Here is a 25,922-nt window from a genome sequence, read left to right as displayed (position 1 = left end):
TGATCAACTGGATTTGAATTTGATTTGAATTTCTTTTGCTTGACTCCTGTGGTTCTCATTTTGCACTTCATTCGTATCTTAACTATCTTAAGCTGTAATTTATATTGCCATTTCAATTAAAATTCCTAAATGAAGTAAATTTCTAGATCACAAAAAACAGTGCACAACAAAAGTAGCTTGTCAGTAGTCGCAACCCATGGTACTGAACTGCAGCCAGAAACACCAAGTGCATCATTTTCAGAGTATACCACTGAAAGTGTTTGATGTCTAGGCAGCTTTCCTTTTAATAATAACAATAATGTCAAGTCAGTTCTGACTTACGATAATCCTTTCTAGAATTTTCCAAGCAGAGAATACTCAGAACTGGTTCACCATTCCCATCTTCTGGGGGGTACCCTAATACGGTATGTACACCTTTCCTACAGCCACACAAGTTGCCTCTACTCACAATAGGCACCTCAGCCAGATACCCAAACCACTGAGCTATCTAGCCATCTCACAGCTTTCCTTTTAATCCTTGTTAAAATGAATGGTTCTATGTTGCTGGCTTCTATAAATTAAACCTGGTGCTGTGCCATTGCCCAGTGCTGTTTGATGAATGATGCCCAGTGCCTGATACATATGTGTGTTGGTATCTGGTGAATGTCTTGCTGTCTTTTACTTCCCTATATTTTTATCTTCTCCATTTGTCAAACCCCAATGGAACTGACCCCATCAGGGATAAATGGCAGCTGGGACAGACAACCACGAACTCAAACTATCAAAGAGTGTGTATATAGTTTTATAGTTCTTCACAGTTATTGTTCCAGTTACATCAGTAAGGGTCCTCTCGAGGTCCACTTTGAATTCAAGGTATTGATTCTAACCTATAAACCCTAAATGGCTTGTGCCTAAATTATCTCAAGGACTGCATCTATATAAGCCTGCTTGAGTGTTAAGATAATCAGGAGAGGTCTTTCAGCACCACCACCTTCACAGGTGCATCTGATGGGTACGTAGAAGACAGCCTTCTCTGTTGCTGCTCCCAGACTTTGGAACTCCCTCCCACAGGAAGCTAGGGATGTCTCGATCTTTACTGCCCTCCCGTAGGCAGGTGAAGACCTTTCCCTTTAGGCAAACTTTCCCTGAGTGACTAGCTGACAGACTAAGAGTTTTAAATGGATTGTTGTACGTTACTGCTTTAAATGTGTTTTAGTATTGCTTATTTTTTTGTATGATATTTGATCCTTTTTAGTACAGTGGTGCCTCGCTTAGCGAGTGCTTCGCTATGCGATGAATTCGCATAGCGAGGGGGTCCGGGCCATCGCTGGAGCGTTCGCTCAGCGATGGCCCCTATGGCGATTTTTCGCTTTGCGATGATCGCTAAGCGATTCGCTTAGCGATCTTCGCAAAACGAAGCGGGGAGAACAGCTGATCGGCGGTTCCAAAATGGCCGCCGGAAGGTCCGCGCCGCATTTTCGCGCCCTGCCCTCGCTTACCGAGGGCGCGAAAATGGCGGCGCTATGGAGAAACATCGCTTAACGGTGAGTTTTCAAGCCATAGGAACGCATTGAACAAAGTTCAATGCGTTTCTATGGCTTTTTTAGTCCCGTTTAGCGATGTTTTCGCATAGCGAAGGTTAATCCGGAATGGATTAACCTCGCTATGCGAGGCACCACTATATTTGTATATTCATTGTTGTTATCTGTGGTGTTTCATGATTTAAGCTGCATTGGGTCATTTTAAAGTGAAAGATGGGGTAAAAATATTTTAAGTACTGTAAATAAATAAATTTTTGAGAATTGACATTAAAAGCAGTGTAAACATTGTCAGAAAGGAAGTGCTATTTCATATACTAATAGGTTCAATCTGACTGATTTGGACAGTCATGGCAGGGGTAGGCTCTTAAGTATGTGAAATGTTTGGAAAGACCAACATGGGATTTTTATGCTACTCTTACTGCTTTTGCTCTTTTATTTTTAATCAGTATGCTTCTATTTTGGCATTATAAGGTAATATGTAACAGCCTTAGGAATGTGAAAATCAGAAAAGTGGGGTATTAACTGAAAAAATGTACATTGTAATAGTAAACTCAGGTGTAGAGTTATAGTAACTAGAAAGTGCTACTGAGGAAGTAAAACAGAAAAAAAGGACGTAGCATCGGCTTACTCATGGAAACCTAAACATTAGCAGAAGTAGAAAAGAATATGTCAGAGAACTCCCCCATGCATGAAGCATTGAATATGATCAATGCCACAGAATATTAGGTGGCAGGGGTTTTGGGATGGTGATGGCGGCAGCAGCATGGAGTTAGTTCTAGAAGAGTGAGCAGGAACACATCACACTACATTTTGTTGCAGGACCCCTTCATGATAGTAGTATTAATAAGGAGCAATTCTGACCAATATTTTTGTTCCTCCAAATATAAGCCAAAATTACTTTTTCTGGCTGATGGGTAGTAGCTACACTTCATGGTCAGTGCTTCCTAGGTCACCTGTCAAATATACAAGCATTTCATCAAGATCTTGTAAAAACTTTAAAGTAAATTCAAATGAAGATGTGATATAATTTGTTTATTTTATTTAAAAGTATTTTTTTTAACCTGATGGATTCCCCCAAAATGATGTACAAAAATAAATGTAACAATTTGTTTTAAAACAGTGTGATAACGATCCAGTTCAGGAAAGTGAGGCGTTATTCTATTGTAAACTCATACAGAATTTTCTTTAAATACACTTGTATTAAATAATTTTTTTAAATAGTGCAAATATTAAGTGAATACCAATATCTGTGGTACTTACTGTCTTTTCCAAATCATCTTGAATTTAGAAAAGACATACATACATTGAATAAATAAATATTATAAATAAAAGGGGGTGAGTGTGTATGTATATATACCCAGTTTATTATAAATAAACTGGGGTGTACAGTGGTGCCTCGCTTAGCGATCGCTCCGTTGAGCAATGAAATTGCTTTGCGATGGACTTTTGGCCATCACTGGAGCGATCACTTAGCAATGTCCCCTATGGCTAAAATTCACTTTGCGATGATCGCGGGGAAGCGATCATGGCAAAGCGAACTTTTTAAATCAGCTGATTGGTGGTTCCAAAATGGCCGCCGCTGTTTTGCCTCGCTTTAGAGGCACCCAAAATGGCCGCCGCTATGGTGAAATTTCGCTTTAAGGTAAGTTTTTAGCCCATAGGAACGTATTAAATGCGTTTTAATATGTTCCTATGGGCTTTTTAATATCGCTTAGCGATTAAATAACTTAGCGATGTTTTTTCCGGAACGGATTAACATCGCTAAGTGAGGCACCACTGTATACCCAATTTAAAAAACATAAAGAATAATAGGTTCTCAAGGAGAACGAAAATGCCATCTGCTTTGTCACAGATGTTTTGAGAACTGATGTATATGATATAAAACATTCAGGCATTGGCCATACATAGATGGCGAATAGCTCTTGTGGTTTTTTCCATAAATGAAATAAAACCTTGAAGTATGAGGTGCTTGGTAACTGTAGCATTCCAATGTCTCTGCTCTCGAAGTTCTGCAGAAATAGCTTTCTGATTCTCTGGAAGTGGCATAGTTACTGTATCAGGATTGTTCATCTGTTAAGAAAAATATGGATAGGTATGAATAAAATCTCACTGGTTAAACTACTCTTCTCTGAGTGCTGTGTTTATCTGACGAAAGGATTGCATGAAGAGAAGAAAGCACTTTTGGTAATATTTTCAGATTCCAGAGAATCTGAGTTCCTTCCAAATTATTCATTTATTTCATCTGAATTCTACACACTATTGTCCTACAGGCTCAGCAAAGCTTATTTATATAAACACCCTTTATTTCATTGTTGATACATCCCCACTACATAATATTTCTTCATTATCCATATAATAATATGCTTTCAAATCAATTACAATGAGTGGCAATTTCCTAGGGTTTTCTGAGCACAAGTATTTAGAAGCAGTTTACCAATCTCTTCTGGTGGTGCTATTGACCTTTACTGTATAGCTTGCCCAAGGCTGCTTACGTGGCAGGGCATATAGTGCTCTGAGCAATACTGGCTAGCATTTCTCCTGGGAGGCACACTGGGGATTCAAACTCTAGCCCCTGATTCAGGTGCCCCAACCCACTGAGCTGCAACAATTAAACCTTGCAACAATAATTACAACAAACCACATCTGCTTTTCTTATGTGGCGGAAAAGTTGCAAAGGATGAAATGTAGACAAAGTTTACTTACCATGGATCGCAAATTATTTGCCAGGCGTTGTGTGCTTGGCCATATAGATGTAGTACCATGTGCCCCATCAATAGATGTTTCTTCTATGTATTCCAAATATGTCTGAAATTTGTAAAGGCCACTTGAAAGGTTTCTCAAACATGTCTCCTAAAATGGTGGGGGTGGGGGAAGAAGACACTATTATTCTTCCAAAAGTTTATTTGGCAAAAATATTCTCTCATACTCAAGAACTAATATTTTGAAGTTGCTATTTAGTATAAGCAATCCAAAAGCTCTGGAATTAATGAATTATTATTAATTACATTGGCAACATATGTCTAATTATATCCACAGACCCATGATTCCCTGAAAGAGCCATAAGATCCTCATGTTTTCCTCCTTCCAAAGGGGGAGGGAAGCATGAGAACCAACCTCATAAGCCTATTCGAGCCAGTAGAAACCTCAGTATGTATAGCTTGCCCATCCAATACCAGAATAACAAGAAAAGGAGCACAATACAGGCACATCATAGGTAGATCTTTCAAAGCTTTGGACCATGATTTTATGAGTCAGAAATGTATACTGGGTATGGAGGTGGTGAATTGAATGTTTTTACCATTCATTACGGTAGCAAGGAAACTTGAAAAAGCAACAGGAAGGGATGGAGATAAAATGACTATCCTCCCTCCTTTCCATAATGCAAGTGGTTGGTCTCTCGCTTGTTTCGTAGCAGGATTATTCTGCCCATGCACAAAAATTAAGACTTTGCTCAAATGTTAGCTAGACATTATGTAAAGTGTACATCTTTGTTTTACACACAAATGCTTTCTGTTCTTGCCTTTTCGAATCCAGGTTCATAGCATCCATTGTTTGGAGTGATCTTCGGAAGATGGAGATTATTTTGGTTCACTATCTCCATACTGCCTTTACACATGTCTTGCTCCTTACACAACTAGTAAAACAAAAGAAAAGATTTAATTGAATTTAGGACCCTTGATTGATAAGTTCCAGATGATCAGTATATTTTGTATGTGATGCAAACCATCAATGTATTTTGTATGTGCCATAATAGTGAGGAAAGGTTTTTCTGTTGTCTTCTGATTTTTTTTCTACCACATCATCCTTGTCTGATGAGGAAGCAGTAACAGTAGTGTTAAGTCTGGTTTAAATTAGAATGAAAATGTGTACTGGAACAAAATATTTTGAGAAAAAGACAAGGTAGAGTACTATTCACTGATATTTCTGGTTAAACAACTGTTATAAGAACTGATTTACATTTTCCTGTATTTTAAGTTCTCGCTTTTTTTTTCTTAAATGTTTAAGCTCAGTCAGAGTCACAAAATTTCCCAGTCTTCAAAATGAAAGAATGAGATTGCAAATCTGAATCACATTTTCATTAAACTCTTTAACATTTCTGCAGAACATAGTCATTAACCACCCCAGATATTTCTAAACATTGAAATTTCTTTGTTAAATTCTCTCAGCACAACAAACCATACAAATGGCAGTTTCTTAAGCATGCCTCCTAAAATGGAGTTGGGAGAGAAGAAGCTGAATAGCTTTGTGGTTCACAGGTCTGGCTGTGAGCCAGAGGTTGGGAGTTTGATTCCCCACTGTGTCCCCATGTAAGTAGAGCCAGCCTGTGTGGCCTTGGGCAAGTCCCAGGATGCCCACAGAAAAGGGGAATGGTAAACCACTTCTTAGTACTGTATTCTCTATCTGGAAAACCCTGAAAAGGGTCACCATAAGTTAGAATTGACGTAACAGCTCATTCTTCTGAAAGCTTATTTGGCAAAAATATTCTCAAATACAGTAGACTGTTGGCTTTAGATAGCACTACCTGGGGGAAAGGGTGAAGTCTTGCTATCTTAATTTGCTTCCATTAAAAGGCAAACAGCCACATTCTCAGACACTGCAGTTCTTGTCATCAGTTTGTAGTTGAAAAAGAACTTCTCAAGAAAGGGTGTTTACTAAATCCTAAACTCAGTAATAAGAGCTGATGCAGACTTTCCTATTATATAGAATCCACTTTAAGTCATACATTCATTGTACTGTACCTTTATTGTTTCTGGCCATAGGCCTTTACAAAGGCAGACTTACATAAAAACAATTAAAACAAAAGGATGCCTCAGAGGTGAATAAACCCCTTCTGGGAATGGTGGCATAACATATCATATCAAAGTCACTATATTCAACATTTATGTAACATTATGAACCTTAACAATTTTAAGTCACTAAATCTGCTACTCTTTTCTGCGCAATGTATCCATGCTGTGGCAAAAAGCCTGAAAGTGAAGATGAATTGGGTAGTGCACAGGGTAAATCACTGCCTAGGCGCTGTGCATGTCAGGTAAAGGACAAGGCACCTGCTATGTACAGAAACACAGTGTTTCCATGTGGCAGCCATAATATGGAAATCGTTCTTAAGAGAAGTGAGGAAAGCACAGAAGTATACTATACATTCCTCTCTGAAAAAACACACATGCCCCAACTAAGGGAAAGTGAAAGCAAACTTGTATTGCTAAATAAAGAGGAAACTACCAAAAATTACAACCTCTTCAATTTCCGTGTTAAATCTGTTGTAGCAAAAACATCAAAGTGCTATGACCTATTCAAGATTAACACATCTATTATGACAAGTCAAGGTGAGTCCAGATGTCCTGAAAATCTTATTTTACAAAGATTTACAGCATAATAAAACTAGAGAAGTCCTGTGGCAACTTGAAGGCTGACATATGGCATAAGCTTTTTTAAACTGGAGTCCGCTGCATCAAATGAATGAGTTCAAGCCACCAAAGACAGGAGTCAAACTCTTTTTTTGATGAACTATACTTCAGAAGATCAGCGAGATTTCCTTCCAGGTAAGTGGCATATAAAATTGCAACTTAGGTACGTGTGTGCAGAGTTGAGTTAATGTGCATGAGAATTGTGGGCATACATTTATATGTATGTGTACAATTCTGTTTTAATATGTATCATGTGCATTTGTGAACAGAATATACTTCACTGCTGTTCACCCTCAACACTCATGCTCACCCTCACTCTAAACATTCTTTCCTTGTTAACTATTTAAATCAGTGGTCCCCAACCTTGGGCCTCCAGATGTTCTTGGACTTCAACTCCCAGAAATCCTGGCCAGCAGAGGTGGTGGTGAAAGCTTCTGGAAGTTGTAGTCCAAGAACATCTGGAGGCCCAAGGTTGGGGACCACTGGTTTAAATGATGGGTTGGCTGCTGTAATCTGGTTTACCCACAGTACTCTTGAGGGGAATGGGGGAGAGAGGGCCCAGAAATCCAGGCAGATGGAGCAGGGTGAAAGAATACAGGAGCTGTCAATCAGGAGGCAAAGGGCAACAGCTTTAGCAAACAGGCCCATCTTGTTTTTGTGAACTATCTAGATACCATCCAAGCAGTCTTTCAAGCTCTTGGGGCAGCTGCAACCAAAACTATTACTTGATAATATTGCTGAAAGTTTTTTCTAAAAAGACACTGAATTGTCTATCCTGCTTTTCCCTGTAATGCGATTAAAAAGATTTAGTCTCCACATGTCATGGCCTTGGCATCCTCTCCCTGCACACTGTTGAAGATGCTAACGCCTATTAGATCAAACCAGTCTTGGGGTTGGGTCTCTTGCTCTTTCTGCTGAGCAAGACCCTGGACATCTGGATTGAATTCCTACTCTAGCAGCAACCCTGGCCTTTCATGGCTGTTTATGGCACAGTCTTTGGGGAGCAGTGGTGTGGTGGAGCCAGAACTTGCCCTGGTCAAAGCCCTGGGGCTTTTTGAGTAGCAAGTAGCACCACAGCATCTTCCACCCCCTTTGTGAACTCAGCTACAGTCTTCAGAAGGGTTGGGAGATTTAAAAAACCCTTTTCTCAGCGTACTGCTGTAAACTATCCCTGTAGTTATGCAGTGTTCCAGAGTTGTGAAGTCCTGAAAGAGCAATTAAGAACCACTAGGTGTGCAAAACACCATCTGTTCATTTCTTGCTGCCTGCATTTTTTTTTTACTCTTCTTGGATTACCCTGCGGCAGCTCCGGAGCCTGTCAGGATGCATTTCCAGATTTACCGCCAATTCCCTATTGCGGAGGCGATCACGGGCGGCGCGCTCGCTTGTCCCGATAGCCCCGCCGCCAAGCACTCGCTCCGCGCTTTGCCGCTTTCCCAGCGGGCACTCACCAACTCGTTCCAACTGGCCGCCGTTTCCCAGAGCCAATGAGCCAAGTAGGCGCTCGTGTGCAAGGGCGGGCGTCCAACCGGCGAAGCCCTGGCACAGGGGACGTCGCTAAATTCTTCATCCCCGGATGAATCCCCGACCGGGAAGCCGCGAGCCCCAAAGGACTTCAGAAGGACAGTTGCAGCCCAGAAATAGCCTAGGGGAAAATAAGAAAGGAATGGAGGTGGTCGGCACGTGAAGGAAGGAAGGAGATGCTTCGTGCGCCAAGTAAGAGTGGCCGCCTGTCTCCAAGCTGCCGCAGCCAACTTGTGAGACGCTCCCTGCGAAAGTTGTTGCCTGCCCGGCAAACTTACATGCTGACAGTAGGACACGCATGGTCTTCCTTCCAAGGGTCTGCCCGGCTTCTCTTGATCTTTGTAAAGGAGCCTTGAGACTTGTGGGGCTGAAGGGTGGAATGAGTTGCTGGCCACGAAGTTGCACCTATTTATTGGATGGTGGGGCTACGGGGGAAATCCAGTCTTGTGTAAATGAATTAGTTTCTCTCCCCCCACCCCGCTCTTTTAATTTTTGTTACAATGAACAGGACGGTTTAACTGCTGGGAAATGTTGAGAACTACAGTACCAGTTAGTGGTTTAATCGAGTTTAATTCCCGCGTGGACTCACTCAAGATGATGCGTTCGTTTGTGTCGTGACTCACTTAATAAGGATTCACCCACCGATTCCCCCGGTTTAGTGGGACGGGTGGAGGGAGATGAGGGGATGAAGAAAATACAAAATATTTGACGGGAGGCGAAATAAAACAAAAAGAAATGATTTCCCACCTTAAAGAAGCTTTCTTAGTATGGTACAGTTCTATTCTATTATTGTAAGCAGTGGGACTTCACTATTAATCGTAAAATTATCAAGTAAGAAGCATATAATAATAAATGATTTTACATAGGGTGGGGGGAAGGAGACCATGTTTAGGAAGCAGCTCCTAAAGTGAACAATGGGACATCTACAGTTCTGTTTAAAATTATTTCCATATTGTTGGTCATTTGACTGTTTGCAAATACAAATGTTATATTTATTTAACAATGACTTGCTATTTATATTTATTCAACAATGATTTATATCATTAATTAAATGAATTATTTTATAGCATATTTAAATAAGCACTTGTTGATTCAAATCATGGCATCATTGAGAACAGAAAACTTATAAAAACATATAGGTAGACAATACAATACTATTGGTTTCTGGACGTTACTCAGGAAAATAAGAGAAGTAAGTAAAGTACATAGTCTGAAAATGAATGATAAGAAAACCAAATTCAAGTTAATCCATGGAAAGCAAGCATTTGGAGAAATGCAGTTTAAAGTTCCAAAATGAATTCAAGGATGGAGTGTCTTGGTAAATCTAAGTAAATCATTGGGCTCCATGATCACTGTAAATGGGTATAGCAGCCATGAAATTGAAAGATCCTTGCTTCTTGGGAGGTAAGTAATGAGATACCTAGACAGCATCTTAAAAAGCAGAGACATCACCTTGCCGACAAAGGTCCGCATAGTCAAAGCTATGATTTTTCCAGTAGCGATGTATGGAAGTGAGAGCTGAACTATAAAGAAGGCTGACCGCTGAAGAATTGATGCTTTTGAATTGTGGTGCTGGAGGGGGCTCTTGAGAGTCCCCTGGACTGCAAGGAGAACAAACCTATCCATTGTGAAGGAAATCAACCCTGAGTGCTCACTGGAAGGACAGATCCTGAATCTGAGGCTCCAATACTTTGGCCATCTCATGAGAAGACTCCCTGGAAAAGATCCTGATGTTAGGAAAGTGTGAAGGCAAGAGTAGAAGGGGATGACAGAGAACGAAATGGTTGGACAGTGTCACTGAAGCTACCAACATGAATTTGAGCAAACTCCGGGAGGCAGTGGAAGCCAGGAGGGCCTGGCGTGCTCTGGTCCATGGGGTCATGAAGAGTTGGACACGACTTAACGACTAAACAACAACATAGGCAACTATTTAAAAGTTAGAAGTATTTGAAATGTGAATTTATTTCAGGATGCTAAGCACTTCTAAAATCAAGAGGGTGACCAACAAAGAACTAAGATCCTATAGGAGAAAGGCAGCATATAAATATTTTAAATAAATAAATGAAATGAAAGGATAAAGACTAAGGACTCATGAAACACATAAAATGCAGGAAGATAGAATACTTTGCTCAAATAATAAGAAAGCAAAAATACTGATTGTTACATTGGATTGTTCAAAATAAAATAAATGGTTGAGAAGGAGAAGGATTTATTGGCTGAAAAATATTGGATGCAACACAGCATCACTGTTTAGGGCTGCCACATCCAAAGGTGGTACAGCCATAGTGATGTCCAACCTCCCATAGGAGAAGAACACAGTAGCTTGTGTCTTATAAAGGACGTGGTGGTGCTGTGGGTTAAACCAGTGGTTCTTAACCTTTGTTACTCAGATGCTTTTGAACTGCACCTCCCAGAAACTCCAGTCAGCACAGCAGGTGGTGAAAGCTTCTGGGAGTTGCAGTCCAAAACTCCTGAGTAACCCAAGGTTAAACCACAGAAGCCTCTGTGCTGCAATGTCAAATAACCAGCAGTCATAAGATTGAATCCATGCAACAGAGTGAGCTCCCATCACTTGTCCCAGCTCCTGACAACCTAGCAGTTCGAAAGCATGTAAAAATAAGAGTAGATAAATAGGTACCACCTCGGTGGGAAGGTAACGGTGTTCTGTGTCTAGTCGCGCTGGCCACGTTACCACAGAAACTGTCTACAGACAAACGCTGGCTCTATGGCTTGGAGACAGGGGTGAGCACCGTGCCCTCGAGTCAAACATGAATGGACTAAATGTCAAGGGGAACTTTTACCTTTACCTGTGTCTTATAAACCACTGATAAATGAACAGTGGTATAGAAATAATTCAAAATAAAAGAGCCAGAATCCTGTTGGTAATTTATGCATATATAAGTTAAATTCTGTAAATTCCTATGGCAAACTGCTGCTAATAAAGGAATTGCTGCTAACTAGGCACATGCCTGCTGTGCAGTTGGACACACACAACTGGCACCTAGTTACCCTGTTTCCCTGAAAATAAGACCTAACCTGAAAATAAGCCCTAGTATGATTTTTTAGGATGCTTGTAATATAAGCCCTACTCCAAAAATAAGCCACGGTTAAGTGAACGCCCGCCCTCCACCATTGTGCAACAACCAGAAGAAGATGACATGACTGTATTTGAATAAACGTAGATTGTACATGAAAAAAAATAATGCTTCCCATGAAAAAAAGCCCTAATACATTTTTGGAGGAAAAATTAATATAAGACCCTGTCTTATTTTTGGGGAAACATGGTAGCTAGTGGCAGTTCACTGTGGCAAGTTGCGCAATAGCACTCAACATGAATAAGTCATCAACAGATTTCTGGCCAGTATACAAAAGTGGCCATATATAAAGTATATGGCCAGCTGGAACTTAAAAGTAGGTATTGGGGAATAAGTTTGATTCATTATGGCTGATTTCAAGAGGCAGGGCTTGGATTTAGCTCCCACCACAATGGGATCTTCAATCTTCTGTTGTCAGTGAATGGCTCATATTCACACCTATGGAAAAGCATGTATATATGGGTATGTGTGGAACTGCCAGATAGCTCAGTGGTTTAGGGCTCTGGCTGCAAAGCCAGAGGTTGGGAGTTCGATTCCCCCACTGGGCCTCCTTGACCCATAGTTTCCTTTCCAGCTCTGCAGTTCTAAGATTATTAGGGACGTGGTGGCGCTGTGGGCTAAACCACAGAAGCCTCTGTGCTGCAGGGTCAGAAGACCAGCAGTCGTAAGATCAAATCCACGCGACAGAGTGAGCTCCCATCGCTTGTCCCAGCTCCCGCCAACCTAGCGGTTCGAAAACATGCAAATGCAAACAGATCAATAGGGACCACCTCGGTGGGAAGGTAACAGCATTCCGTGTCTAAGTCACACTGGCCATGTGACCACAGAAGATTGTCTTCGGACAAAACGCTGGCTCTATGGCTTGGAAATGGGGATGAGCACCGCCCCCTAGAGTCGAACACGACTGGACAAAAATTGTCAAGGGGAAACTTTACCTTTTACCTTTATGGGTATGTGGGGAAATCCATATAGGGGTAATACTGTGTCAGAAACCAAATCTGTGTCTCCTGATTGTATACTGGGCCTTCTGATACTAAGTGACATGGATTCCACAAGAAACTGGAATGTGTCTTTGGGTGCAAGGTCTTTCTTCCACATGTGTGTACACCCAGATTCAAGTATCCTGCTAGTACTGCATCACCTTTGGGAGCAATAAAAGAAGACACAGCGATGTGCAAGAAACTGACATATTCCCCTGAGGTAAGCATCAATCTGATAACTTGATAGGAACTTGGTGGCCAAGGCAGAGCCCTTCTTTTTGTGAACTAGGTTATTTACCCCAATTTTAGTGCCAGTCTGCTATTTGGACTAGTGGATATTTTGTCAGTAGTGTAGCTTGGGGGATTGGACCCTGAAGACCCAGTCCTACATAGAAATCAATACACTTCACTCATTCAGCAACCTTGCAGCAATTGAAGACAGTCATCCTTTCCCCAGTCTGGTGCCCCTATACATGCATTGGTTTACAACTCTCATGTATACCCATTCAGAATGGCCACCAACTTATCAGGATGGAACCAGGAAATCTGGGGCTGAGCGCGGTTTCAGCACAGCTGCTTCTGCACCTTAATTAGGACACAGGATATTACAGGACATGTTCACTTTTGTTTTTTTGCAAAATTGGTAAATGCTAAACACAATGAACATTAAGCCAAAATACATTTTCTAATCAGGTTCTCCATTAATGTGAGCAGTTTCATAGGATTTTTTTTTTGTCAAGTAAGCCTTTTCTACCACTGTGCTTAGTTACCATGCAATACAAGCAGGTGGGAAATTCATGTGAAAAATATTCTCCCTTTTTAACTTTCACTTGAAACTCAGAAAAAGACACTCCCAAGTGTAGGCAGGGTAATGAGAATTGCCCAAAGCACTGTACAACTAATCTATGCAAATTGTTCAAACATCCCAGTTTGTGACGTAAGGGAGAAGTGTCTGGTTGCATTGCAAAATCCTAAGTCAGCTTTTACAGTGTACTTTTCTTAAAGGAAAAAAAAAAGTTTGTCTTCTATTTTTCTGCTTAATTCCCTGTAGGAAGTTCCTCTGAGCTAGCTGCTGCATATTTCTAAGGTTACAGCTTGCTTTTTTTTTTTTTAACATTATCAAGTCTTCTACGTGAAAAAAGTCGCAAGTCTTGCATTCTTATGAAACAGCGAAATGGAAAGTATAACGCTGTAGCGGCAATGAAGTTCTTGTATGTTTTGTTTTGAAACAGGCAGAAACTCTATGCAAATAAAGGAGGAACGGGGAACGCTCTGCCTTAACTCCAGATGTGGTGGGATTACAGCCTTTATCCCCAGCTTGCCCATTATGGGAGTTTTTAGTCCAATGCTACCTGTAGGATTGTGAGTCATTATGTTTTATTTATTTAAAATATTTTTACTCCACCTTTCTCCTTAAAATTATTCAAGGCAGCTTAAAAGACTCAGTATCAGCTTTAAAGACTAATGGTGATCCTTAGAGATATGCTATTAATGTGTTGGTTGCTGGTTTGCTTGCTTGGTTTTTTGGACTCTTGCTCCAAAATTTGAATTCTTGGAGTTCCAGCCCACAGATCCACGCCTATAGTGTGTAGAATTCCTAGAATTCTAGATGCGAATTCTTTGAAGTTCGGGGGTGGGGGAATGAGTTCGGTACATCCTATCTCCCAAGTTAAAAAACCCCAAACTCCTAGAACAATTAATGCCACATTCTTCACAAAAAGATGGAATGGCAACAGTGATAGCCACTCTATGATCTCTATCTTCTGTCTGTCATGTATGTGTTTCCACATGAAGCAGAAGCCAAATGAATGCATATAAGGGACTGTGCTGAGCCAAGAACTGATGGAGATGTGTATCTGTGGACTGATACAATCAGAGGGTGAATTTTCAGTTCCACAAATTCTTGCATCAACAACCCTATGGTCGTTCCAAAATTCTCCCAATGGCTCCAAGTGCTGCTGCTGCTTCATCATCATAATAAAAAAAACCCAGTGTTAAATACAAAAAGAAATACAATTATCTATGCAACTAGTTGAACAGTATTTTTTTTATTCATTTGGAGTTATTTTTGTATTCTGTAATTAGCATTCACCATGATGCACTGTCAGGAATATCAGGGTACAGATTTGTTAGATGAATAAATAAATCACAGTGAATAAATGGACCCACTGAAGTCAGCAAGACTGAAATTAATAATTACTTGTTCTTTTCAGGTCAGTTGGTTTTCTCTTAAGTATGGTCAAGTATGGTGCCAGTCCTTTTCAATGTGGTACCCAGTTAACTAACAAGGTTTAAGCCTGGCCACGGAGTTACAGCAGTTGTGTGGTAGACACTTCAGGTAGGAAATCCTGGTTGTTTCATCCTTGTTAGCTTTAAGTACTATCTTTTAATGATGTACGCCACCTTGGGACCTTTTTTAAGGAGAAAGGTGGGATACTAACTAACTAACTAACTAACTAACTAACTAACTAACTAACTAACTAACTAACTAACTAACTAACTAACTAACTAACTAACTAACTAACTAATTTTGATATTTCTTCACCTTTTATAAAAATATAATAGTTTAAGAGCCCAGCCTAAAAATAGCCCTAAATACAGTAGCTCTTTACAGAAAAATAACTTTTCCTGGAAAAAGGAAATATTACATCCCATTTGGGGGGGGGGGGGAGCCAAGTTGCTAAATTTGGAAGACATGCTAACGGTGTATGTTGCTGTTTGATTGAATTCCCCATAATGTAACCTGGAAAATCGATGACTTTAACATTAACCAGTTAATTAATGTGCTGAAACACATGCATTATAATATATGCATTTTTAAAAACTAGGAGGAGAAGGAGCGGATAGTTTGTCTAAAAAGTTGTAAGGCTAACAGCTGTTGGCATTTGATTAGCTGGTGCACATGTCTGTCATTTGTGATGCCACATCAGCAGCCTGAATTTTAGCTGCTGTCAAATCTGTCTTCTTAGACATAAATACTGGTCTCGGGGCAAACATATACATAATAATTGAAGTGTCACTGGAACTGGAGCACGGGGAAATGAGGTACTATGCCCCAAGTTGATAAGCAGTCTGGCTAAGTCACTAGTGGGGTTGCTGTGAAGATTAAAACAAAAACAAAAACCCTAGTGTAATTTCCTTGAAGAGAGGTTGTGATGCAGCCCACAAAGCAGCTTGGATGCCCGGCAGCCAGAATAACAAGTGACCCAGCAGCTTTTAAGCAGAAGACTGTGTTCTGAATACAATTTAGCCTGTGTGCCATTAGCTGTGTTGAAGTCTGCCTAGTTTTGTTGTTTTGCTAATAGAAAGATTACAAGCATTAAAATACTGACTTCTTTTTCCAGGTAGGTTCATATAGGATGCAATAGGTATAGAGCTGTGTAAGTCTTCCTAAGTCAAAACCTGCAAAAATTTGTATTTGGTGCAGAAATTTATTGCCAGTCCCTGCAGCCAGGCCTGGATGGGACTTAGATGGTCTCACTCCCTTGTCTTAACAACTTGTTAAATTCTGCAGTACCTGCAGTTTCCCAACTAGTTTCAAGGAAGCACAACATATAGTGCACTGCAGTAATCTGTTCTATGGATGACCAGTACATAGATCACTGATGGTAAAGGTCCTCATCCAGATAGGGCAAACTAGGAGAGGACACTCTGTGCCATGTAGCAACAAATCCCCACTGGTTACAATGGACTCGGGATCACTCCCATGTTACACATCTGCTCCTTCATAGCACTGTGATACCGTCTAACTTCAGCGGCATTTTTCTTACAGGAATAGAGGAGCCACCCCTATCTGCACAACCCCAGTCTCATTTGGATTCAGTCTCAGTTTATTGGGTCTTACCTACTCCATTACCGAAACCAGGAACTGGTTACCAGGTCCGCTGCCACACCTGCCTGAGCTGAAAAAGATAATGTTGTGTCTTAGTATGCTGATGACAGTGAATTTCAAAATTTCATATGATGGGACTTATTTGTCAGGCAGTGTGGCATCGACAAAGTTGCATCTTCAAATATTACAGGCAGTTGTAAAGGCAAAGGGAGAGTTGGTACAAGACAAAATTTCAGATATCGGGAAAGTTTCTTAAAGCATACAAGTATGCAAGTAGGCACACGTGCGCGCACACACAACTTCCAAAATCCCTGTGGGATTTTAGTCCATACAGGTTATTCTTGCATGTCTGGGAAAACATGGCAGCCTGCCTGTTCATGTGACTACTCTTTGAACTGCTGGATCCAACATTCTCCACTTCAGCTAGTTTCCCATACAGCTGCCATTGAACAACCCTAATAATCCTTGTGAAATTTGGAGGGACTGGCTAACCCATTTTTGCCCATCTGAAACACATTTTACCTCATTCCTCTCCCTCCTTCTTGGCTCAGTATCCATACTGGTATCATTGCATAATGGGTTTCTTTCCCCAAGGATGCAATCATGGATTTCTCATTATAACTTAACAAAATTTCCACCACAAAGCCAAGTGACAGATGACAGTACCATAGGTGAAACTATGTTTTTACAGTGGCTTACAAAACAAAACAGGGAAGGCGACAGTGAAAAATGTTACGTTTCAGTGGTGTCGAACTGTGGCCCTCCAGATGTTCTTGGCCTTCAACTCCCAGAAATCCTGGCCAGCAGAGGTGGTGGTGAAGGCTTCTGGGAGTTGAAGTCCAAGAACATCTGGAGGGCCACAGTTCGACACCACTGCGTTAGAAGCATCACTTTCCCAAAGCCGCTTTCATACATGAATGGCTAGCAAGGATATAAGGTGCTCATGTGTCCTGCAGCAGGAGATAGTTCTCTATTCTATTTGAAGGGCTGTCCTGTCCTAAAATTTGGTTTAGAACTAAAGAACCATAATAAGGGGAGGCTGTGGCCTTTAAGTCGGTCGTCAATATTTAGCAGCCAGAATTCAGAATGAAGAGCCAAACAAGTCATTTAGTTATAGTCTTCCTCACTTTGGTGAGATGCATTGTATTGATATTTAAATAATAGTGGCCAAAATTCTGTTGCTTAATGTATAGATTGCACTAGATATGACCATTGGATTTGATGAATCAGCACATCTATAAGGTCCATTGATTCAAAGGGGCCTAATCTAACTGCAACTTGCTAGCATAGCGAGTCTCAGAGCAGGCCCATTTGAATCAATTGAACTTTTAGAAAAGTTGATGCACCAAATCCCCATTGATTCAATGGACTTACTCTAGTGTAATTGACTATGCTAAGCAACAGGATTTTGGCCAGCATTTTCTAAATTTCCATCTGCACATGTGTACTAGCATTTGCAAATTTATTTGGACTAGCTTCTTAATTTGGCCTCATTTTTGGTGATGCTTAAGTGGCCCTTCCTATGACTTTGCTTCTCTCAGGTACGTATCCACTGGAACTGTATTTTGCAGGATTTGCAAGTGTAACCCCTGTGAAATATTGGTTCAGGCCAAAGGGGTGGGACTAAGAAAGAGCTGAGCTATGCTTAAGGATTTGAATCAGAAAGAGCAGGAAAGCTGAAGAGGCTGAAGCTGCTATTGCCACTTAGACTGCTAGGTTCCTTGCCAACTTGCTGTAGGTATAATTCCTATATGTTTGAAATTTTATTCTAGAGTTTTGAAGCTTCTGCCTGTGGAGCTGATTCTTCTGTGTTGTGGATACCCAACTCAGTTGAGGAAGATGTTTTGGATTTTTATCAGAATTTGAATTCAAAAGGACACTTGAGCTTTGCAGTTCTACAAGCAACTTCTGTATTAGTGCTGTTGCTGAGGTCTTTGGTGCACATTTATTTATTTATTAGACTTATACACTGCCCATCTAGAGCATGTCTACTCTGGGTGGTTTATACAAAAAACAAAAGTACATGTTGTAGCATTTGTGTTGTTATAATTATCTGCATTGTCTGTTATATAACTGCGAATAAGAAGAGACTCATTTTGTGAAATTGTATTTGCAAGGTTCATCAATAGATATCTAAGTAAACAAATAACCCCATAGAATGTTCAAGTGTTATACAGGCAGAATCTGGATTTAGCAGGAAGACTGGTTCCTTGTTGTTTAGTACTGCATATGTAATACATACAGAGCCACAAGTATCTTTATAATGTGTGTGGGAGAGAATCACCCTTCCTCTTCCTTGGAATTGTTACTTGATTTCCTATCCTTTCTAGATGTGTTTTAACATGGCTTGCCAAGAATGCCGACTTTTGGCTTTCATTTTTTATAAAAGACAATTTCTGCCAAATGGAGCACAGATGTCTATGAGATCTTAACCTGTGGTTGGCTTCTCTAACAGGAAGTTCCCGCTTCCTTGCTCAACACGGTTCTTTGCCACAGTAACACAACTAGCCTTTCAGTTTTCAGTAGTTATATTTGGGATTGGGAGGGACCTGACTCTGTGTCTTTGTAGAGGCCACATGCTCAAAAGAGATATTGATACTGTAGTATATTATCCACAGCATGATCAGGAAATATTTTATTCCCATCTGTTGGAAGTCTGTTTCTATCACCCATGACTGTTGTCCATGCTGACTGTTCTTTTCAGCCTTTGAATTCAAAGAGAATCCCTCATCTCTGCTGAGTGTCATTTTCCCTCTGTTTAGTTGGTTGGAAGAAGTTCGCTGTTGATCTCTTCAGTTGGTTACTAAGCTTGAGTGCAGTAAAGAAAGCAGTGTGCACAGGTCTGTAATTTCAGGGAACCCAGTAAAGGCTTGACCCTAGGGAACTTGTAGCTGGATCTCTGTATAGCAAAAAGGAATTTTACCAGAAATTCAAAATTCTGTGGCAATTTGATGGTAGATATGATTAGTCTTCTCTATGAGGAAACAGTGAAATTGCACTCTTTCCATTCCTCCATCTGTGGTGGATCTTGGTTACCTCAAATCAAAATTAATAAATCATTTCCCCACCTCATTACTTCAGGAGTCTGATTAGTGTAATGGAAAGCAGAAAGAAAAAACAGAGGTGCTACAGTTTTTCCAGGTTTTTTGCTAAGCAAAATAAATCCATTTACCATTAATAAAGAGACACGAAGCAGATAGATAGATAGATAGATAGATAGATAGATAGATAGATAGATAGATAGATAGATAGATAGATAGATAGATAGATAGATAGATAGATAGATAGATAGATAGATAGATAGATAGATAGATAAAACTTTATTATGGTCAAAAGACCAGCCGCACATGAAGCAGAGAACAATGCTGGAACCTAACTCCTTTTTTCATCAGTTAAGCACCTCTTATCCAAACACAAAGCAATTGTCAGGGCTGTTTTTCAAGTGTTCTAGGTACTGTATCTATTGCTTGGAGCCACAAAGTAATCAAAATGCCTGGAAGATATGATGGTAAGCACAAGAGGGTATCCTGTAGTGTAGACCATCTTGACTGCTGATGTCGGTGTTGTCAACAGCCAGGTTGCCCTTTGCTATGTAAAGTTTGGTATTCTTTTTCCTGCTAGCAGCAGGGGCACAATATTGTGCAGCAATATTGCACAATGTCCTGGCATTTTGTATTGTGGATAGAGAAGCACAATATTCCACATTCAGAAACTGGACAGTTTTTCTGGAAGAATTGAATATATGTATGGGGTCCATGGTGGAGGTTGCTCAGCAGCCCACTCTATCAGAAGGTGCTTTTCACCAAGAGGATTTGTTAGCCTTCTGCCTCATGCAGTTTTCAGTCCATGGTATTTCATACAACACTGACTCTACTTACATGTTCTGACTTTCAGAGTGACATTGAAAAGGGTTAATGAAGAGGCATGGTTATCTCTGTTACATATTGTGTAGCCCTGTGATACCATGGGGCCATTAGGATGAATGGCATCATGGCCTTTCTGTTCTCATTATAATTCAACACCAAAATCTATTTCTTGTGTAAGAGCCTCGTGGCGCAGTGGTTAAACTGCTGTACTACAGCTAAAACTGTGCTCACAACCTGGAGTTCAATTCCAGGTAGCCGGCTCAAGGTTGACTCAGCCTTCTGTCATTCTGAGGTCGGTAAAATGAGTACCCAGCTTGCTGGGGGGGGGGCAATGTGGAGCCTGCATAATTAACTTGTAAACTGCCCAGAGAGTGCTTGAAGCACTATGGGGCGGTATATAAACAGCACACACTGCTTTTTTTTGCTTTTGTGTCAAAAAGAAAGGGAAGCTATGTTAGAAATGAATGCCACAAATACCTGTTAGTACAGGGTGCAAGAGCTCTGGAGTGAAATACCGTTTTGGCAGGCCACTCTTTCCTTTAGGCCCAACTCAAATGTGATGGAGACAGGCAAGAAGAAATTACCCAGCACCAATTGGCATATCATTTAGAATTGAGTCTTGGGTTGCTATGCAAGTACTGCTAGCAGGCCTGAGATGTTTAGCCCAAGTAATCAGTGTTCTGACATAATATAAGTGGTGGCTGAGGGGCAGCGGTCCCAAGAACAGGCCAAGATATTTTGCTGCCTGAAACAGAGGACAAGATGAAACCCAGGCGGCCCAACAACACCACTGTCCATCTTATTTTACCTCAACAGATATTACAAGGTAATGAAAAGATAATGTGTTTCACAGGACTTAGGGAAATAGGCTTATCGGGTGAAAGGCAGCCTATAAATACAATAAACAAATAAATAAGAGGATAGGATAGACTGACTAGCACACACAGGGTCCATCCCCCTGGGGGGCGTACTGGGCGGGCACTGCCATTGGCGCCCTAGTATTTAGGGAGGTTTCCTCACTCTGATGCCTAATGGTAGGGCGATCTTTGAACAGTCTGAACACTGCATAGCCCTAACATATATCAGGTCCATTGGTCCAGATAGGCGGGGTATAAATCAAATAAATAAATAAACAAACAAACAAACAAACAAACCCATTAACATAAATTTTAAAATGATAGTCATATGATTTAAGTAAATACAGTACAGTGAAATGTTAACAGATACTGTAAAGCAAAGCATAATATGTATCATTCCCTTTATTATAATATGTTCTGATATATAATAACAAAAATGAGCAAACAACAATTAAATACTGCAACACCTAGGGAGAGGAAGAAAAAGAAGATGATGACTAGAATCTATGGACTGTAAGATAAAAATAGTCCACATGGTTGGTTAAATTCTAGAGGTCACTGTGTAAATCTACAGAGATCATTATAATATCAGTCAAAAGAATTGTAGTTATCCATGAAAGAATATTATGAATCACAAAGCATCGTTTTCTGACATACGAAAATATTACTCCCACAGCTTTTGGGGGGGTCTTTTTCTCTTTTTTCCATCTCTCTCCTCTACAGTTCATATCAACTAAACTGCCATTGCCTCTTACTCACATTTTACCTTCTATTCAAGAAAAGTGTTCATAGAAAATTATCAGAATAACTAAATAGGCAAATTCTTCCAGAATCCTCCTGCATCACTTTTATATTATTTCTAAAATAAAATGTCGAGCATTTATGGGGAAAAATTTATAATTGCCTCAGAGACCAGTCAGGCAATTAGATGAAAAATACGTCACATATCATCCACCCACTGGAGGGCAAAAAGAGTTCAAAATATCAAACAGTTCACTTGCAGAAATTCTGGCAGGACATGACCTCTAAGAATTGGCTGTATTTGAGACTTCCCATGGTTTCTTTATCTCCTAATTAGCAACCCCACAGACCTGCTCTAGAACTTGAAGTAGATAGAAGATTTAAACCCAACCCCCAATCCTGAAATTGCTAGGAATATCCTGTCCGAGACTACTCCAAAAAAACCCCATGGGCCTTTTTATCAGCAGAACCAAATGGGAATTGCTCTTAATCATCTGCCTCCAGAGTCAGGAATGACTTAACTCTTGTAAATGTCTCACTTGAATTAAGAGTATTTGATGCAGCCCCTGAGATACCCCATTCTCATGTGGGACATCACACAGCAATGGCAACATCTTCTGACCATGTGATGTGTTGTTATGTGCCAAGTCACCTCGAACTTATAGAAACCCCATGAATAAGTGTTCTCCAGAAAGTCCTGTCTTCAACAGGACATTTTGCTGAGTCTTGTAATTTCAAGGCTGTGGCTTCCTTGATGAAATTAATCCATCTCATATCTGGTCTTTCTCTTTTCCTGTTATCCTCAACTTTTTGCAGCATTAATGTGTTTTCCAGCAAATCTTCCCTTCTCTTGACAGCCTAATTTTTGCTTCCAGAGAAATTTCAGGCTTGATTTGATCTAGGCCTCACTAGTTCTTCTTTCTGGCTGTCCAGAAAGATATCTGGCCCAGGGTATCTGCAAAGCTGTCCTCCAGCACCATATTTCAAACAAATTAATTTTTTTCCTGTCAGTTTTCTTATTTGTCCAGTTTTCACACCTGTATCTAGTGATCAGGAATACAATAGTGTGGATGATCTGGCCTTCGTCTCCAGTGACACATCCATATACATGATGATCTTTTCTAATTCCTTCATTGATGCCCTCCCAAGTCTCAATCTTCTTCTGATTTCTTGGCTGCAGTCTCCATTTGGATTGATGATTGAGCCAATGTACACAAAATCTTTAACAATTTCAATTTCTTCATTGTGACCATTCAAATTCTTCAATTCTTCTTAACCACACAAATTTTTTGTCTTCTTAATGTTCACCTGTAGTCTTCCTTTGGCACTTCCTTCTTTCACTTTCATCAGAAGTTGTTTCAAGCCATTGGTGCTTTCTGCCAGTAATATGGTATTATCTGGATACAGTATCTTAAATTATTGTTGGCTTCCCAATACTCTATGAATTGTTCTCTTGTTTCTTTCCTAGACTGAATTTTCCAACAATATTTGGTTCTGCTTTGTTTTCTAATTTGACTTCCAATCACTTATTATTATTAACATCTCTTGTTTTCATGTGTGATCAATTTCTTCCTTGATGCCTGCATAAAAACTTTCTATTTCATCCTCTTCATCATCTATAGTTGGACCATAGATTTGAATTTATCAAAGCCAAATTTGAATTGGCTTTATTGATAGGTTTTCCTAAAAGTCTGATGGATACTATTCGGATTACAGCCCCTAACTGCCTGTGCTATATATTGCCTAAATATTAGAACCATTCAGTTTCTTCCAAGTTTGTCATTTTCAGAGTAGAACACTTTGTAGCTGTCTGATTAAAATGTCCTATTCCATTCCATTTCCGTTCACTGACATCAAGCACTGCAGTGTATAAAACATTCCATTTCTTGCTTTACGGTTTCCAGTTTACCTTGATTCGTGCTTCTCACATTCCAGATACCTACAGTATTGTGTGTATTGTGCAGCATCAGACTTTCCTTTCACTTCTGTTCGGGTCAACCACTAGATGTTCTTTCAGCTTTTATCTAGTCGTGTTGTTTTCAACAGTGCTATTTGTACTTATCCACTGCTCTTCTCCAGTAGTTGACTGAGTGCTTTCCCAACTGGGACTCTCATCTTCCTGTCTCTTATTTCATTTTGGATTGTTTCATCATAGGGTTTTCAGGCTAAGAAAGGTTCAGTACATAGTGGTTTGTTGTTGTTTTGACTTATATACTGCTCCATAGTGCTAAAGCTTTATACAATTTACAACATAATTACGTATGCAAACAACACTTTGCTCCCCCACCCCCAGCAAGCTGGGTACTCATTCTACTTATGTTAGAAGGATGAAAGGCTGATTGACAAAGCACATCCCCTTTTGTGTCACTCAAGTTGCAATGGGAAATGTGCAATGTTGGTCACCTGGGCATAATGCCTGTCACACTTTTGCAGCGGTAACTTTATGTTATGCTAGAATGAACAGGATTTCAGCCACTATTGATCTTGCCCAATCGTTTAATTGTGTTTTAACTCAAAAAGCCATGCTGGTTTTAATTAACTGGGCTATTTATACTTCTTCACATCAATGTATTGTTTAGTTTCCTATCCTTATCATAAGAACAATAGGCCATTATCTATGCTTTGAAACCAAATTTTATCTTTAATTGGAAAACATAAATCCAGTTATTTATCTGTGTCTTTTTCATATTATCTTATTGGCTTCTTCTGCATGGTACTAATACAATTTAGCTAGGGTGTCACTGATGTAGTTTATGAAAGATTTGCTGACAGCACCACCTACAGCTACCGCTGCTGCCCAGTAGCTGTCCCCTAAATTTTTTGCAACAATCAGTTTTGCAACTATCCAGTCTTTTCTGCTGATGTGTCTGTTACCCCTTACAGGGGCGGATACATTTTAGTCTGGTGCCTCAGCTGTTTACATTTCACCTTGAGTGACCCTACTAGGGAGTCCAGGCTCATATTGGAGTCTAGCCTTCTGATGGCATTGCTCTCAGTTTCACTGATACACTCAAACTCCCTCACCATATTGAGGGGTGCATCTACGTGTTGTATTCCAGAACTAAAAACTAGTTTTCTGATCATTGCTTTGAAATTTAAAATTATACAGATTGCTTACAGAGCAATCATGTAGTTGTATTAAGGGCAGTAAGTGTCACCGTTCTATCCTAAGCCTATTGGTTTACTCAGAAGGGATGTGTATATTAATGAGGTTTTTTTTTAAATTTTCCACCTTACTTTGTCTCCCTCCCTTCTCCAAGACAAGAGGATAGTAACCTATGCTACCTCCAGCTGTGAGAACCAGTGTGGTGTGGTAGACAGAATATCAGATTGGGGTGTAGGAGACCTAGCTATGAAAGCTCACTGGTGGTATCCATGATAAACCACTCCTTGAATGTCTCACATATTTTGAAAATTGATGGCACATGAACAATTTCCAATTTTAGTTTCAGCAGATGTTTGGGAGCATGTTGTAGGAACAAGGGGAGCTCAGGATCCCCAGGCAACTTGTGAAAATTCCCTGAAATTTTGGGATGAAGCACCACCACCCCTCAGTCCACAAGTCCCTGCTTCCAGGTCTCACCATTCAATATTCCTTCAAAACACCACATCAAATGGCAGTGGGGCAGTAATGGTGGTGCTCTTCAGTGTTGTTCCAAGGGGACCTTTAACAACAACAGATCTGCTGTCCCTCTGGTGATTTTCAGGTGAGGCAACCAGGGTTGATTCAAGGCTCTGCTGGGCCCTGGGCAAAATATATATAAGATATATATATATATATATATAAGATATATAATAGTGCCCTCACTTCCTCCTCCTTCCCTCTCCCTCTCTTACCTCCCATCTAAATAGGTCAAACAACACGAACAATGTAATATAAAATAATCAAGCCTGACTCACTCAGGTAATCTGGGTAGCAGTAATTAAGTGAAGAATGCTTTGGTAAATAAACAACATAACAATGAAAAGAAAGTCTAGCCTAGGACCATAAGCAAGCCTTCAGTACAGTACTAGAAAACAAAACGTCTGTCCAAAGAAAAACCTGCGATAAAACTAAGAGTCTTGGTTAAGAGCCAAAGGGCTAAAGGGCTGCCTCCTA

At 40.2% G+C, this 25,922-nt stretch overlaps 1 protein-coding gene and 1 long non-coding RNA gene across 2 annotated transcripts; one reads left to right on the top strand and one right to left on the bottom strand.

Moving 5' to 3' along the window:
- Window positions 1–1,660: 1,660 nt before the first annotated feature.
- Window positions 1,661–8,819, bottom strand: IL6 (interleukin 6). Its single transcript, XM_020782142.3, has 5 exons — window positions 8,731–8,819; window positions 8,380–8,573; window positions 5,041–5,154; window positions 4,224–4,370; window positions 1,661–3,590 (listed from the first exon to the last, which is right to left on the bottom strand). The coding sequence occupies exons 1-5, from the start codon at window positions 8,750–8,752 to the stop codon at window positions 3,408–3,410; spliced, it is 660 nt and encodes a 219-aa protein (XP_020637801.2). The 5' UTR covers window positions 8,753–8,819; the 3' UTR covers window positions 1,661–3,407.
- A 2,129-nt stretch (window positions 8,820–10,948) lies between these two features.
- On the top strand, window positions 10,949–25,578 carry LOC140707993 (uncharacterized). Its single transcript, XR_012088119.2, has 3 exons — window positions 10,949–13,889; window positions 14,741–14,865; window positions 18,132–25,578. It is a non-coding gene; the product is annotated as an uncharacterized LOC140707993 (long non-coding RNA).
- Window positions 25,579–25,922: the final 344 nt, after the last annotated feature.

Source organism: Pogona vitticeps, chromosome 6 (assembly GCF_051106095.1).
Source record: "Pogona vitticeps strain Pit_001003342236 chromosome 6, PviZW2.1, whole genome shotgun sequence".
Classification (NCBI taxonomy): Eukaryota; Metazoa; Chordata; class Lepidosauria; order Squamata; family Agamidae; genus Pogona; species Pogona vitticeps.
This window is presented reverse-complemented; position numbering and strand designations above follow the sequence as displayed.

What these genes read in the sequence shown, in the direction of transcription:
- IL6 (XM_020782142.3), bottom strand. Translation starts at nt 8,752, where the DNA reads ATGCGTGTCCTACTGTCAGCAT. An exon ending in CGGCCAGTTGGAACGAGTTG is followed by an intron (nt 5,155 to 8,379) that starts GTGAGTGCCCGC and finishes TTGTTTTACTAG; the next exon opens with TTGTGTAAGGAGCAAGACAT. An exon ending in ATGAACCTGGATTCGAAAAG is followed by an intron (nt 4,371 to 5,040) that starts GCAAGAACAGAA and finishes CCACCATTTTAG; the next exon opens with GAGACATGTTTGAGAAACCT.